Source organism: Schistocerca americana, chromosome X (assembly GCF_021461395.2).
Source record: "Schistocerca americana isolate TAMUIC-IGC-003095 chromosome X, iqSchAmer2.1, whole genome shotgun sequence".
Taxonomy (NCBI): domain Eukaryota; kingdom Metazoa; phylum Arthropoda; class Insecta; order Orthoptera; family Acrididae; genus Schistocerca; species Schistocerca americana.
The window spans coordinates 44,814,426-44,831,228 of record NC_060130.1 but is presented as its reverse complement, the minus strand read 5'-3'; the positions used below and the strand labels follow the sequence as shown (position 1 = coordinate 44,831,228).

General features: G+C 44.7%; 1 protein-coding gene across 10 annotated transcripts in view; it reads right to left on the bottom strand.

Annotated features, from left to right (window-relative positions):
• Positions 1-12,014: 12,014 nt before the first annotated feature.
• Positions 12,015-16,803, bottom strand: part of LOC124555807 (F-box/LRR-repeat protein fbxl-1-like) — a 126,013-nt gene continuing 121,224 nt past the window's right edge. For all 10 annotated transcript variants that reach the window (XM_047129870.1, XM_047129871.1, XM_047129876.1 and 7 more), the window contains one exon: positions 12,015-12,319. In XM_047129870.1, the coding sequence (XP_046985826.1) occupies positions 12,142-12,319 (178 nt within the window). In that variant the 3' untranslated portion in view covers positions 12,015-12,141. The remainder of the gene's footprint in view (positions 12,320-16,803) is intronic.

The window sequence follows — 16,803 nt, the reverse complement described above, 5'->3', positions numbered from 1 at the left end:
TCGGAGAGAAGTCGGCATGGTGCCTGTAGTTTTCAATCGAGACAGAAATTCGGTGTCGCATTGTCAATGTGATTGTGAGAGGTTTTACAGTAAATGGGCAGTGGTGCATCGGAAACAAGCTACTGGCCTCCCAGGAGAGGTTCCATTTGGTGAATGTAGCCACGTAAGTCATTTGATAAGAATTCGGGATGAAGGCTGCAGTTTTCAAAATCGATACAATTTCTGTGTCGTCCATCAATGTGAGGGTGAGAAGGATATGGTAAACGGGAGTGGCAAAACAGAAACAAGCAACTGGCACCCCAGGAGAGGTTCCATGCAGTGATTATAGAAGCGTTAGTCGCTTGGAGAGAAGTCGGCATGGTGCCTGTACTTTTCAATCGAGACAGAAATTCGGTGTCGCATTGTCAATGTGATGGTGAGAGGTTTTACAGTAAATGGGCAGTGGTGCATCGGAAACATGCTACTGGCCTCCCAGAAGAGGTTCCATTTGGTGAATGTAGCCACGTAAGTCATTTGATAAGAATTCTGGATGAAGGCTGCAGTTTTGAAAATCGATACAATTTCTGTGTCGTCCGTCAATGTGAGGGTGTGAAGGATACAGTAAACGGGAGTGGCAAAACAGAAACAAGCAACTGGCACCCCAGGAGAGGTTCCATGCGGTGACTGTAGCCGCATTAGTCGCTCAGAGAGAAGTCGGCATGGTGCCTGTAGTTTTCAATCGAGACAGAAATTCGGTGTCGCTTTGTCAATGTGATGGTGAGAGGTTTTACAGTAAACGGGCAGTGGTGCATCGGAAACAAGCTACTGGGCTCTCAGGAGAGGTTCCATTTGGTGAATGTAGCCACGTAAGTCATTTGATAAGAATTCGGGATGAAGGCTGCAGTTTTGAAAATCGATACAATTTCTGTGTCGTCCGTCAATGTGAGGGTGTGAAGGATACAGTAAACGGGAGTGGCAAAACAGAAACAAGCAACTGGCACCCCAGGAGAGGTTCCATGCGGTGACTGTAGCCGCATTAGTCGCTCAGAGAGAAGTCGGCATGGTGCCTGTAGTTATCAATCGAGACAGAAATTCGGTGTCGCATTGTCAATGTGATGGTGAGAGGTTTTGCAGTAAAGGGGCAGTGGTGCATCGGAAACAAGCTACTGGCCTCCCAGGAGAGGTTCCATTTGGTGAATGTAGCCACGTAAGTCATTTGATAAGAATTCGGGGTGAAGGCTGCAGTTTTGAATATCGATACAATTTCGGTGACGTCCGTCAATGTGAGGGTGTGAAGGATACAGTAAACGGGGGTGGCGAAACAGAAACAAGCAACTGGCACCCCAGGAGAGGTTCCATGCAGTGATTATAGAAGCGTTAGTCGCTCGGAGAGAAGTCGGCATGGTGCCTGTAGTTTTCAATCGAGACAGAAATTCGGTGTCGCATTGTCAATGTGATGGTGAGAGGTTTTGCAGTAAATGGGCAGTGGTGCATCGGAAACAAGCTACTGGCCTCCCAGGAGAGGTTCCATTTGGTGAATGTAGCCACGTAAGTCATTTGATAAGAATTCGGGATGAAGGCTGCAGTTTTGAAAATCGATACAATTTCTGTGTCGTCCGTCAATGTGAGGGTGTGCAGGATACAGTAAACGGGAGTGGCAAAACAGAAACAAGCAACTGGCACCCCAGGAGCGGTTCCATGCAGTGATTATAGAAGCGTTAGTCGCTCGGAGAGAAGTCGGCATGGTGCCTGTAGTTTCCAATCGAGACAGAAATTCGGTGTCACATTGTCAATGTGATGCTGAGAGGTTTTGCAGTAAATGGGCAGTGGTGCATCGGAAACAAGCTAGTGGGCTCCCAGGAGAGGTTCCATTTGGTGAATGTAGCCACGTAAGTCATTTGATAAGAATTCGGGATGAAGGCTGCAGTTTTGAAAATCGATACAATTTATGTGTCGTCCGTCAATGTGAGGGTGTGAAGGATACAGTAAACGGGAGTGGCAAAACAGAAACAAGCAACTGGCACCCCAGGAGAGGTTCCATGCAGTGATTATAGAAGCGTTAGTCGCTCGGAGAGAAGTCGGCATGGTGCCTGTAGTTTTCAATCGAGACAGAAATTCGGTGTCGCATTGTCAATGTGATAGTGAGAGGTTTTACAGTAAATGGGCAGTGGAGCATCGGAAACAATGTACTGGCCTCCCAGGATAAGTTCCTTGCGGTGACCGTGGTGGCATTAGTCGCTCAGAGAGAAGCCGGCATGGAGCCTGTAGTATTCAATCGCGACGCTGTTTCTGTGTTGCATCGTCAATGTGATACTCCGAGGGTTACGGTAAATGGACAGTGGTGCACCAGAAACAAACCGCTGGTCTCCCAGGAAAGGTCCCATGCAGTGACTGTGGCCGTGTTAGACGCTCGGAGAGAAGTCAGCGTGGAGCCTGTAGTATTCAATCGTGATGGCATATCTGCGTCACATTGTCAGTATGAGGGTGCGAGGGTTACAATAAACGGTCAGTGGTGCATCAGAAACAGACTACTCGCTTCACTTGAAGAGAAGTCTGGATGGAAGCTGCAGTACTCAATCGCATTGCAGTTTCTGCGTCGCATCATCAATATGAGGGTGCGAGGGTAACAGTGAATGGAAAGTTGAGCATCGGAAAAAGGCTGCTGGCCTCCCATGAGAGATTCTATGTGCTGAAGGTATCCACGTTAGTAGCTTGGAGAGCAGTCGACATGGAGCCCGTAGTATTCAAACGAGACGCAATTTCTGTGACGCATCGTCAGTGTGCCGGTGTGAAGGGTTAATGTGCATGATCTGTGGTCTGTCGGAAACAAGCTACTGGACTCCGAAGAGAGGTTTCAAGCGGTGAACGTAGCTGCCTTAGTTGCTTGGAGAGAAGTCAACATTGTTCCTGTAGTAATGAAACGCGATTCTTCTCCTTACACGAGGCATCACAACAACGTTTCACCAGGCAACGCCGGCCAGCTGCTGTTTGTGTATGAGAAATTGGTTGGAAACTTTCCTCATGTCAGCACATTGTAGGTGTCGCAACCGGCGCCAACTTGTGTGAATGCTCTGAAAAGCTAATCATTTGCATATCACAGCATCTTCTTCCTGTCGCTTAAATTTCGCGTCTGTAGCACGTCATCTTCGTGGTGTAGCAATTTTAATGGCCAGTAGTGTAGTTCGCGCACGAGGAATTTGCTTTGTGCAGGACCCTGGATTCTTGTTTTGACAAATTTTAAAAGGATAGGATGATCTCCTTCACATCATAGTCCAAAGGTGGTAGGTACATTATTTATAAATTCATTTAATGTTGACTTAGTGCCATCAAAGGCCTGAGGGATCAACTGTAACGCATCGCTTATTGAAATACTGCTCTCAGTATCGGCAGAGTTAGGGGTCGTCATGACTCGCTGTGTTTGTGATGCGAAGTCCTGAGTAGAGGCAAGCTGGCGCTGCTCCATTGTCGCACGTGCAGATGCTGCCCTTGGAGCCGAGTTGCTACCACCTGTCCAGAGCTGCGCTATCTCGGGCCGGGCGTGGTGTCGTGTAGCCCGCAGCCGCTGGAGCCGCTGGAGGCTCCTGCTGACGCCCAGGCGGTCCTCCCAGGACCGTGATACGGATTTAGGGCAGGGGTTGCCGGAAGGGCCTACCACTTTAAGCAGATTGAAGGTTACGTTGGACTTCAGGGATGGGATCATTCTGGCAGAGTTTACAGGTGGAGGAGTCAGGTAACTGGCAGAGACCTTCCACCTTCTATTAACTCTGATTCATAACAACAGTGGTGGAAGAACCTTTGTCTGCAGGTCTACATCTACATCTACATTTATAGACCGCAAGCCACCCAACGGTGTGTGGCGGAGGGCACTTTACGTGCCACTGTCATTACCTCCCTTTCCTGTTCCCGTCGCGTATGGTTCGCGGGAAGAACGACTGCCGGAAAGCCTCCGTGCACGCTCGAATCTCTCTAATTTTACATTCGTGATCTACTCGGAAGGTATAAGCAGGGGGAAGCAATATATTCGATACCTCATCCAGAAACGCACCCTCTCGAAACCTGGACAGCAAGCTACACCGCGATGCAGAGCGCCTCTCTTGCAGTGTCTGACACTCGAGTTTGCTAAACGTCTCCGTAACGCTATCACGCTTACCAAATAACCCCGTGACGAAACGCGCCGCTCTTCTTCGGATCTTCTCTATCTCCTCTGTCAACCCGACCTGGTACGGATCCCACACTGATGAGCAATACTCAAGCATAGGTCGAACGAGTGTTTTGTAAGCCACCTCCTTTGTTGATAGACTACATTTTCTAAGGACTCTCCCAATGAATCTCAACCTGGCACTAGGCTTCCAACAATTAATTTCATATGATCATTCCACTTCAAATCGTTCCGCACGCATACTCCCAGATATTTTACAGAAGTAACTGCTGCCAGTGTTTGTTCCGCTATCACATAATCATACAATAAAGGATCCTTCTTTCTATGTATTCGCAATACATTACATTTGTCTATGTTAAGGGTCAGTTGCCATTCCCTGCACCAAGTGCCTATCCGCTGCAGATCTTCCTGCATTTCGCAGGAATTTCCTAATGCTGCAACTTCTCTGTATACTACAGCATCATCCGCGAAAAGCCGCATGGAACTTCCGACACTATCTACTAGGTCATATATATTGTGAAAGCAATGGTCCCAAAACACTCCCCTCCGGCACGCCAGAGGTTACTTTAACGTCTGTAGACGTCTGTCCATTGAGAACAACATCCTGTGTTCTGTTTGCTAAAAACTCTTCAATCCAGCCACACAGCTGGTCTGATATTCCGTAGGCTCTTACTTTGTTTATCAGGCGACAGTGCGGAACTGTATCGAACGCCTTCCGGAAGTCAAGGAAAATGGCATCTACCTGGGAGCCTGTATCTAATATTTCTGGGTCTCATGAACAAATAAAGCGAGTTGGGTCTCACACTATCGCTGTTTCCGGAATCCATGTTGATTCCTACAGAGTAGATTCTGGGGTTCCAGAAATGACATGATACGCGAGCAAAAAACATGTTCTAAAATTCTACAACAGATCGCTGTCAGAGATATAGGTCTATAGTTTTGCGCATCTGCCGACGACCCTTCTTGAAGACTGGGACTACCTGTGCTCTTTTCCAATCATTTGGAACCTTCCGTTCCTCTAGAGAGTTGCGGTACACGGCTGTTAGAAGGGGGGCAAGTTCTTTCGCGTACTCTGTGTAGAATCGAATTGGTATCCTGTCAGGTTCAGTGGACTTTCCTCTCTTGAGTGATTTCAGTTGCTTTTCTATTCCTTGGACACTTATTTCGATGTCAGCCATTATTTCGTTTGTGCGAGGATTTAGAGAAGGAACTGCAGTGCGGTCTTCCTCTGTGAAACAGCTTTGGAAAAAGGTGTTTAGTATTTCAGCTTTACGCGTGTCTTCCTCTGTTTCAATGCCATTATCGTCCCAGAGGGTCTGGATATGCTGTTTCGATCCACTTACTGATTTAACGTAAGACCAGAACTTCCTAGGATTTTCTGTCAAGTTGGTACATAGAATTTTACTTTCGAATTCACTGAACGCTTCACGCATAGCCCTCCTTTCGCTAACTTTGACATCGTTTAGCTTCTGTTTGTGTGAGAGGTTTTGGCTGCATTTAAACTTACAGTGAAGCTCTCTTTGCTTTCGCAGTAGTTTCCTAACTTTGTTGTTGAACCACGGTGGGTTTTTCCCGTTCCTCACAGTTTTACTCGGCACGATGATTAGGTCAGGATTTGTTTTGAGGCTGTGTACGGCTGTACTTGCTGTCATGTCCTGACACAGTTGGCAGAGGAAGGCCAGGGGTTGCTGGTCAGTCTGCGCTCCCGAGCAGTACACAGCAGTACACAGAAGGACAATTCACAGTGAAGGCATTTGAATGCTTCCATCTATCTGAGCCGGCACTGGTGCAGGCGTTTACTAGAAGAGCAGGCGGTGAGACTCGGTAGGGAACTCGTTGTGGAGACTCTCGGACAAACAAGGTTTTGAAATAGTTGTTTATTCCAGAGAGGACTAACTAATACACTGGAGGCTAGGGTTAGAAAAAGCACGAATAACATTGTTACAACAGAAGCCAGTGCACAAGTCCCAGGAGTGGATGCTAACCACAGCAGCAAACACTAACACCATCTTAAGGCAACAACTTACTTGCGAAACAAAACATACTGAATGTGACACTGTTCACTGAGGCACTCCAAGTGAGAGAGAGCAGACTTACGCGGAGCTGGACCGAGGCTGGAGTCGACGGACGCGGATTCGGCGCCCAGATCGTCTGACTGAGAACTCCGCCAAGATGCGGAATCTAGGAGTTTTACAGAGTCGCGTGGGGGCACTGTTTTTCCCACTTAAAGCCACCCAGCCAAACCCGCAGGTCTCTTGCAGGCGCCTGCCAATCGCGGTTTAGTTAGGTCCCCTCTACTGCTCCTCAGGCAGGGATGATAATGCAGTTGCACTAAGTCCGTATTTGGTATCAACATTGTTCAGCTGAAAGCTAAACGTAACTGCTCTGCCAAATAAGACTTGCAACATTATCGTCACACGCCATTTAGCCCCACCCTTCGGGCTCCCCGGAGTGGGGACTGCTGGGTCAACAGCTTTTTGGCGTTGTCGCTCTCTTCCTAAGCCTTGTGAGCCTACTGACGCTGCTGGCCTCAGGGCTGGTATCAATCTGGCTTTATACGCTACTACATGCCCGTAGGTTACAAAGTTCTACGGTGGCAACCTAGCACACCGTTTAGACGACATATGAAGTTACGTGTGAATTCCTCGAAAAGTAACTAGCGCCCTGGGGCCGCGTCTGCATTTTCGCAAGGCTTTCCCCTTACGGTTTACTTCCTGTAGTAACAGCATCTCTCCCAGTTTTGTCTGCCCCCAGCATCGTCTCTGCTTCCGCACCTTGGTGGGCCTGTCCTCCTTTCTCACAGCTTCAAGATAACACTGCAGTATCAAGGAAAAATCTATATACACTACTGGCCATTAAAATTGCTGCACCACGCAGATGACGTGCTACAGACGCGAAATTTAACCGACAGGAAGAAGATGCTGTTATATGCAAATGATTAGCTTTTCAGAGCATTCACACAAGGTTGGCGCCGGTGGCGACACCTACAACGTGCTGACATGAGGAAAGTTTCCGACCGATTTCTCATACACAAACAGCAGTTGGCCGGCGTTGCCTGGTGAAACGTTGTTGTGATGCCTCGTGTAAGGAGGAGGAATGCGTACCATCACGTTTCCGACTTTGATAAACGTCGGATTGTAGCCTATCGCGATTGCGGTTTATCGTATCGCGACATTGCTGCTCGCGTTGGTCCAGATCCAATGACTGTTAGCTCAATATAGAAGCGCCTGCGATGCTGTACTCAACGACGAACGTGGGTGCCCGAATGGCAAAACGTCATTTTTTCGGATGAATCCGGGTTCTGTTTACAGCATCATGATGGTCGCATCCGTGTTTGGCGACATAGCGGAGAAAGCACATTGGAAACGTGTACTCGTCATCGCCATACTGGCGTATCACCCGCCGTGATGGTACGGGGTGCCATCGGTTATACGTCTCGGTCACCTCTTGTTCACATTGACGGTACTTTGAACAGTGAACGTTACGTTTCAGATGTGTTACGACCCGTGGCTCTACCCTTCATTCGATCCCTGCGAAACCCTACATTTCAGCAGGATAATGCACTACCGCATGTTGCAGGACCTGTACGAGACTTTCTGGATACAGAAAATGTTCGACTTCTGCCCTGGCCAGCACATTCTCCAGATCTCTCACCAATTGAAAACGTCTGGTCAATGGTGGCCGAGCAACTGGCTCGTCACAATACGCTAGTCACTACTCTCGATGAACTGTGGTATTGTGTTGAAGCTGCATAAGTAGCTGTACCTGTACACGCCATCCAAGCTCTGTTTGACTCAATGCCAAGGCGTATCGAGGCCGTTACTAAGGCTAGATGTGGTTGTTCTGGGTACTGATTTGTCAGGATCTATGCACCCAACTTGCGTGAAAATGTAATCACATGTCAGTTGTCAGTTGTAGTATAATATATTTGTCCAATCAGTACCCGTTTATCATCTGCATTTCTTCTTGGTGTAGCAATTTTAATGGCCCGTAGTGTATTACTTTGCTTCTGCTGAAAGGCTGGTGTTCTGAGGAAGAGACAGGTCAAGCTGGAGGTAAGGAATTCCTGGATCGTGACCAGTGGCTGGTTAGGTGGAGGGTGGAGGGGGGGGTGAGGATCATGGTTGGACAGTGCTATGAACTAGGAGAGACAGGGATCAGTGTTGGGATTACGTTGGCTCTGGTTGGAGAGACTGGTGGCAAAAGACGTGTTTCCATTTCATGAATCAGGAGAAGGAGAGTAGGTCTTTGACACATCATCAAGGTCAAGCTCGGGTGTCGGGCGGAAGGTGAGGCCTCTACCTACGACCGAAACTTCTGTGGGGCTGAGGGTTTTGGAGGAAAGGTTAACAACAGTGTTAGGGGAATGTTCTGGCTCTGGATTTGGTGCAGTGTTACCAGGGAGTTTTTGGGATGTGGCAAATTGAAAAGATCAGCTAGGCAGGGTTTGGAGCGCTGTGGGGAGGATAGGGACTGGATACTGGTTCACTGAGGTGGCAGTAGCATGTCAGCAGGTTGGATGACTTATGAAAGCGGTGCTCATAATGCCGTTCCAGGTGCTGGACAGTGTGGGATTCAGTTTCAGAGACACGATGTATACAGCTTGTCTTGGAGGGTTGCTGAGGTAGTTCTGGCATGCCTGTGCTGTACAGATGTGTATTTGCAATACCAGTTTAGTGAGGACCAGGGACCAGCGGAACCTGAGAAGATGCTCATTATGAAAGCAGGGGTGGAATCCAGAGAAAGGAATTTTTGCAGTTAGACCATTGTACGGGTGGGGGGTGTACTGTGGTTTAGGCAGCGTTTAAGAAACAGGATATGGGACTGGGTTTTAGCCAGGGAAAGGGATACTCTTCTCAACTGGTGCAGAAAGATGGAGCGGGTACATTGTGGTAGGGACACTGTAGGTAAAACGGGAAGGACACGGAAATGGGCAAATGAAGGAGTTAGATTGTCGTGAGGGGAGCTCAATAACAGAAAAGAGGAGTAAAAAAATACGACACGCAAAAACATGCACAGATACGTTAAAAATGTACAGAAACACGCGAAAAAAGGAACCGACGAGGAACGGGATATGCGTGCATAAGGGAAAAGTGGGGGACGGGGGATCGGTTAGACTGAGGATCAAAGTTAGTGTGGCACAGGTAGGTGTGGAGAATAAAATGTAAAAATAAGTGAAGATGAGGGATAAAATGGGATCAATAGGAATAATTATCATTTGCAGTGGGAAGAACTTGGAGCATCAGATGCTGCACCGACACCCCGTGCAGTCACGAAGCCACATTTTTAGTGGAAGAAATCGTTCGTACAGAGTTGCTCGGAAGTGTGTGCAGTTTGAAAGGCGGTGAATAAACACTGGAAAGAAGAGAGAAAATGTACAGAGAGAAGAATAATACTATAGAGAATAGTAACAAAGGAAAACATTGCAGTGTTGTGCGATTGTAGAAAACCCGTTAGGCAAAAATCAAACAATGGAAACTCCAGGTTCGAATTTCAACAGTATAAGGAAAAGATAGATCTACTAACTGTAAAGATGACACATTGGCTTGCTGACAGGCACAATGAAAAGATGCTTACACATTTAGCTTCCAGTCAAAGCCTTCAGAAAGTGAAACAAACACACATTCACTCACACGAGCAACCACACCACACACACACACACACACACACACACGACCACCATCTCTGACAGGTGGGACTGGGATGTGGCTGTAATGTGGGATGGAAACAGCAATCTCTAGAGGAGGAGGGGGGGGGGGGACAGCAGCAAATGGGTGGGGGGGGGGGGGGGGGAGAGAGAGAGGAACGCTGACTGGCGGACTGTGTAGGACCAGACTGCCGAAAGGCGCAGTGTCAGCAGGTTGTGGGGCTGGGCGGTGAGGGGAAAAGGACAGGAGTGGGGAAGGGGGAAGACGGGGGGACGCATTGGCAGAGTGTGGCACACAAAGAGGGTGAGCGGGCGAGAACGGGAAGGAGGTGACGGGACAGAGGGTGCGAAAACTGTCGGACGGAGGGTGTGGGGACTGTAGGTTGACGGGAATGGAGAAACCGAAATGATGCTATTTGAAGCTAAATCGTTAAAAGGTAACATACGATGATTAGGATGTCATAGAAGCAAAACGTATGACGTTTTTACACCTTAAATCTCCAAAAATATCCAAACTGGAATGCACACATTGACTACTTAACAGCTTAGTATTTTCAATTTGTATTTTGGCAGGTGCGAGAAACACAGACTAGAAAGGTAGTCTATAACTTCTACTTTGAGTCAGTTATTCATTATGGCATAATCTTATGGGGAAATTCAACAAATGAGACTCCTAGTATTACAGAAGAAAATACTTAGGAACATAAGTGTTACCAAACAACGGGTGTCCTGTCAACTATTGTTAAAAGATTTCAATACACTATCTATACCCTCCCTTTACATATATGAGGTGATGTTATTCTTATATAAAAGTCAGTATACAGTAAACTCTGTTTCGTCCACAACTAAAATACTCACCACAGAGAGAATTTTAAACTCTTGAAACACTACTGAAAACTTTTTACCCAAACACCAGGGTAGAAGGGACTTAAAATTTACAATAAAATAAAAGGCAGTAATATATTTAACATGGAGTTTGGTTCATTTAAAAGATTAGTTTTTACCATTCTAGTGGAAAAGTGTTATTAGTCTATTGACGAATTCAATGGGGAAAGTTTCAGAGTTTTAAGATGGTAACTATGCATTTTATTTTTGTATACTGGAAACTGCAGTATGCATTTGTGTAGCAGTATCTCAGTAGTATACATAAAATAATGTAAACTATTGCATTTCTCTTTAAAAATGTTTCTTATTTTAAATCCTGACACGTCTCCCACAAATTGTGTATTACGAGACAAATAAGAATGACGACAAGGCGCGACGGTGAGTGCGTGTTTCCACCTGCTGTGGAGGGTCGCTTATGCTTTAGACTCACAGCTTTGCAGGTCTGTCAGCAAGCAAAATCGAGAATGGTGACCACAAGATATTTATAATGTGTAAGTTGGCACACACATCAGCAGGGTGACAGATCATTCATGGAGTGGATCACCAAACCCACACTTGTGCCACTCCACAATGTGTGCTGAAACCACGACAAATGAAATAAAATGACAAAAATTGTTTTCCTAATGAGCCCTCCAATTGTGATGTTGTTAATGTTTATGTTTTATAACTTCTAATTATATGTAAATCGTGAAATATAGATTAGAAATACTGAACAACGGAATGGCAGTGAAGTGTGACTTCTGGTGACACTGACTGTGCAGCAATGTGTTTCAGAACCTCTAGAATATGAAAACTGGTCAGATCTGACAGTTGAGCTCTGGATCAGTGCAACATGGAAAGCATGTAATGTATGTATGACTGACACTTTATTAACAACATTATGAGAAGGAAAGTTGCTACTCAACATATAGTGGAAATGCCGAGTCCGTCCTGGATTTTCCATTGTTTGACACTTTATTAATTTATTTCCATTTCGTCCCAAATAAAAATCGTTGTGTCCTTTCGTTAGTGTATTACTATCTGCAGGTGACATCAAAATAGTGCACATATGAAATAACTGAAAAGTGTGAAACAGGCATCTGAAAGACATTCAGGACACATGGAGGTAGGATTGCCTGCCCACTCAGATTTAAAGGACAATTTCATCAACACAAGGATATGGCAATAAAAGGTATGAATATGACATTCGCTATGGTGCCAAAAATTCCCATTTGCGTAATGATAATTGTGACAATGAGCTTCAATATGGAGGGAAATAAAATCAGTTTCAGTGGCTGACATAATGAATTCTTTTGTGAAATAAAATTTTTTTAAACACGAAAAATTGCATTTTTATTTCGGCCAACACTTTCTTGGCTCTTATACAATAATTTCATAAATCCATATTTTGTCTTTTACTTGCTTTTCAAACAGTTCACTCATCCAGGGGCTCCAATGTTACATTCTGCAGTCTGAAAACCAAAATTATTTCTCAGTACCCTATGTCGGTGTCATCATCATCATCATCCGTTTCGTAATCTGTTAGGAAGTCATTCTCTGTCCATCGGAAAGTATTAATTATCCTGAGCCGAGGCATTTGACTCTGCATCTCAGCAAAAACATTTTTGTAGAAAACCTCATCCTCTTCCTCATACGTCACATGTAGTTCTCTGGAAGAAGAAAGAGAAAAGTAACTGCAACATTTGTATTTCTGTATTTTATTACGCCCTATTTCTTGTAATACTACAAACCATAAACATTGATGAACTGTGTCATAAATGAAGTGCAAAGGAAATTTATCAGAATTTTTAAACTTAGGAGATACAAATTCTAGTTAATACCTATCTTCATATTAAACAGGTTTTAACTGTGGAAATATGTGGGTAGCATATGGTGTTTTGACTGATATCTCAATAAAGGACTTGGAGAAATGAAGAACCTACAAAAACAGTGAAAACTGGTCTCAACATGCAATTGAGGTAAGTACTAAATGATTTCTATTGTGTTTTTCATTCTAATTATTTCTCGAATACATCAAATCCAATGAAATTTGGAATAATGCACTATTTTGCGACTGATGATTTTAAAGAAAGTGTTTTTTTCCTCTGTGCCTTAAATACCTGAGGACCATCCTACAAGATATTTTCAAAATTTTTCCTTTTTTCCAGTCAGTCTTCTGACTTGTTCAATACAACCCACCACAAAGTCCTCCCGTGAGCCAATCTCTTGATTTCAGTTGCATCTTGTGTCCTCAATTATTTGTTGGATGTATTACACTCTCCTTCTACACTTTTTACTCCTCACAACTCCTCCTAGTACCACGGAAGTCATTGCTCAATGTCCTAACACATATCCTATCATCCTGTTTCTCTCCTATCATCCTATCCCTCTTCTTGTCAGTGTTCTCCACACTGATTCTGCACATAACCCATCTCTCATTTCTTATAACAGCCCACCTAACTTTCAACACTCTTCTATCAAATTTCTTCTCTTCTCTTCCAGTTTTCTCATAGTCTGTGCCTCGCTTTCATACAATGCTGTACTCCAAACGTACATTCTCAGAAATTTCTTCTTCTAATTAAGGTTGATGTTTGATACCAGCAGACTTCTCCTGGCCAGAAATGCCCTCTATGCCTGTGCTAATTTGCTTTATACGTATTGTTTGGTTATAATTAAAGTTCAGCCACTTACACAGGTCCAGTGTGGGCTGAATTATCATATGGCAGTGAATCTTGGTAGGTATGCTAATGTGTTAATGCAGGACCAATTTATGCTGGAAAAACAATTACTTCCAACTACGGCCACTACGAGCAAATCTGGCACAGTACACCGTTTGTACGACATCCACACTATCGTTCGACAAGCTGTAACGTGAGTGAACAGTAGTGATAATTGAGGAGAAAGACTGTGTGCTGTTAGTGAAACAGTTTCATGTGAACGGCAGCAATTCCAGTGCTGCACTGACAGAGGGGCCAGATGTCATTAAATGCTTTAAAGAAAATGACGATGAAATTCAAAAACGTGGGTGGGCTTGGTGTGGCACCTGGAAGAGGAATGCATCCTACCGCAGTGGAAGTTATTGACACAGTTATTATTGCTGCAACTCAGTATGCAGCACGTGTCCCGGCTAATGCTAGTGTTTGTGCCCTTCCACGAGAATTGTCCATCCTGTGGTCAATGGTGTGGACAGTTTTTGTGTGGTGTCACCGCCAGACACCACACTTGCTAGGTGGTAGCCTTTAAATCGGCCACGGTCCGTTAGTATACGTCGGACCCTCGTGTCGCCACTGTCAGTGATTGCAGACCGAGCGCCGCCACACGGCAGGTCTAGTCTAGAGAGACTCCCTAGCACTCGCCGCAGTTGTACAGCCGACTCTGCTAGCGATGGTTCACTTACTACAGACACTCTCATCTGCAGAGACAACAGTTTAGCATAGCCTTCAGCTACGTCATTTGCTACGACCTAGCAAGGCGCCATATTCAGTTACTGTAACTAATTGCTTCAAGACTGTATTCTGAACAAATAATATTGTGAATCATGTACCGTCAAGAGCGACGTTCATCATCAGTGGATTAAAGTTAAGTATGAAAGTAATTACGTCCGCTTTCTGAATTCTCATTCCCTGTCATGTTCCAGACCTCACGTCAGCATAGTCCTTCCCTCCTCACGCCAGCCTGCGTGAGCTAAAACGCGTGCATTTAGACTGGTGCCCCTACAAGATCCGGACGGTGCAGCAACCAAATCATCATATCTGCAGCAACGTACTGAATTAGCTCTTCAGTTTTCGGACAGATAGAAGTCGATGACATGCTACCAGGCAATTTTCTATGGAGTGAAGAGGCACATTCTACACTACAGGGTACAGTAAATACACAGAACTGCCAAATTTAAGGGTACTGTTAAACTGCATGTTGTGCACCAAGAACCACTGCAGTTGCTGTATATGACTGCTTGGTGTGGAGTCACAAGCATCTTTATTCTTGGTCCGTTCTCTGAAGAGGATACATCCGTAGAGCCTGTCGGGGGTGGTGGGGGGGAGGGGGGGCCCTCTGTGATGCCTTTACGTTATGGAGACCTCCTTGTACAGCACGTGATTCCTGCTTTGGAAGAGCACAACTGTGTGGAAACCATTCTTTTCATGTAAGATGGGCCAACATTGCATGTCACTCACCCAGTGAAAGATCTGCTTAGTGCAACCTTCCTTAAAACATATTATATCGAGAGGTTTTCAGATGCATTGCCTGCAAGATGACCTGATCTGAATCCATATGACTCTCGACTCTGGGAATACCTAAAAGAATACCTTTACCAGAGGCACATTAGGTCTCTACCTGATCTGAAGGCCAGTACGCAGGAACACATCGCTTAAATTCCACCGGAACTACTGTGAGCAAGTGTTGATCACATCGTTTTACAGAAGTAGCATCTCATTCGACATCTCCAGTGCTCGTACAGAATGAATTAACCCTTTAGTGACCAAATTATTTCCGGAAGTTGTAGATTTTTTATGAACACTTTATTGGGCTAAGAAACCGTTCATAAAATCATAGTTTAAATCTTGAAATGAGAGTTTAGCCTATGAGTGTAAAAAAATTAGTGGGAACTATTGGAACTGTGGAGTAACTTCACTTGCTAATTTAAAACAAATGTATTTCCTTTATTTTTTAGTACAAAAACATGTTAAACATTACATTTATATTTGTATTAGTTCATACTGTCCTTTGAGTTCACTAAGGTGATGTACTATGGAACTTAGAGAAGCATGGTGCTACATACAAAGGTACACGACAGTTGCTACTCATTACTTTTGTTCGCTTTTCTTTGTTCTTGGTGCTACATTGGCGGCATCTTCTGTTTGTTGTACCTTTTGTAGGGAAATGAGTTCCAACTTTCTCCAGACGAACTTCATCTGGTACTCCAGACACACCTCTTATTGGTGTTTGACCTTCCTCTTCTCGTACGACTTGAGAAGCCAGAGATAAGCTGCCTTGCCAAGTGCAATCTAAATGTTAGCTGGTCTGCTTTTGTCTTCTGTAGCTTCCACATAACGTAGGAACTGACAACTGCCAAATGCACAAGAAAGGAAAACAGTTTGTGTCACCACTTCCACGAACGACGGCCTACAGCATACCGTTGACGCAGCTGATCAAATCTATCGACTCCTCCCATTATTTTATTATACTCTGCCACAGCCAATGGGCAGAATACTTCAGTTCTGCTTCCACTAACTTACCTTGTAATATTTATGTAATTTTCAGTCAAATGCAGCAAATATCCACGAATACTATCTCCCTCATAAATACAAAAATAGATAAATACAACACAAGTCACTTCACACGCAAAAGGAAAGCACACTATCCAAAAAACGCTGTAGCGGTCGAAACAGTGGCTCGTTTTCACACGGGAACTGCGCTTCTGCAATGATTGACTCACAAGGTAGAAAAACAACAGCTTTAGCCTAACTGTTGACAATCTATACATAGTTAGCACACTCTAACAGAGATGGTAGCATAAGTTAGAAGTGGGAACACGGATTACCACTGAACTTACAGAGAAAACAAATAAGTGGGAACTATTTGCATTCGCAGCACCAGATTCGCACCTGGTCGCCAAAATTGAAACTAATTTTTCTCCAGCGTAAAACTGTTCTGTGTTAACGCATTAGAATACAAATCGAGTTTCGCTTCCATATGATAATTACAGCCCACACTGGACCTCTGCGAGTATCTGCACTTTAATTACAGCCATTTGGTATGTCATCATTGCTTCATGCATCGTGTGTTACTTTATTTCCAATGTATCAGAACTGCATCACTTCTTCATGGACACCAGTTTTGATGTTAAATCCATAACTAATCTGATATAGCTAATGCTCATTAATTTCATCTTTCCTGGTTTCTTTCTCAATCTGTAGTGTGTTCTCATTAGACTGTTCTTTCCATTCAACAGGTTCTGAAATTCTTCCTCCCTTTCACAAGCCAATAGGAGTATCATCAGTGAATGATATTATTAATATCCATTCTCCCTGAATTTTAATCCACTCTTCCATCTTTCTTTTATTTCTTTCACTGCTTCTTTGATATATAAACTGGAAAGTTGGGATTGAAAGTTTATATCCCTGCCTTACACTCTCTCTAATACTAGCACTCCGTT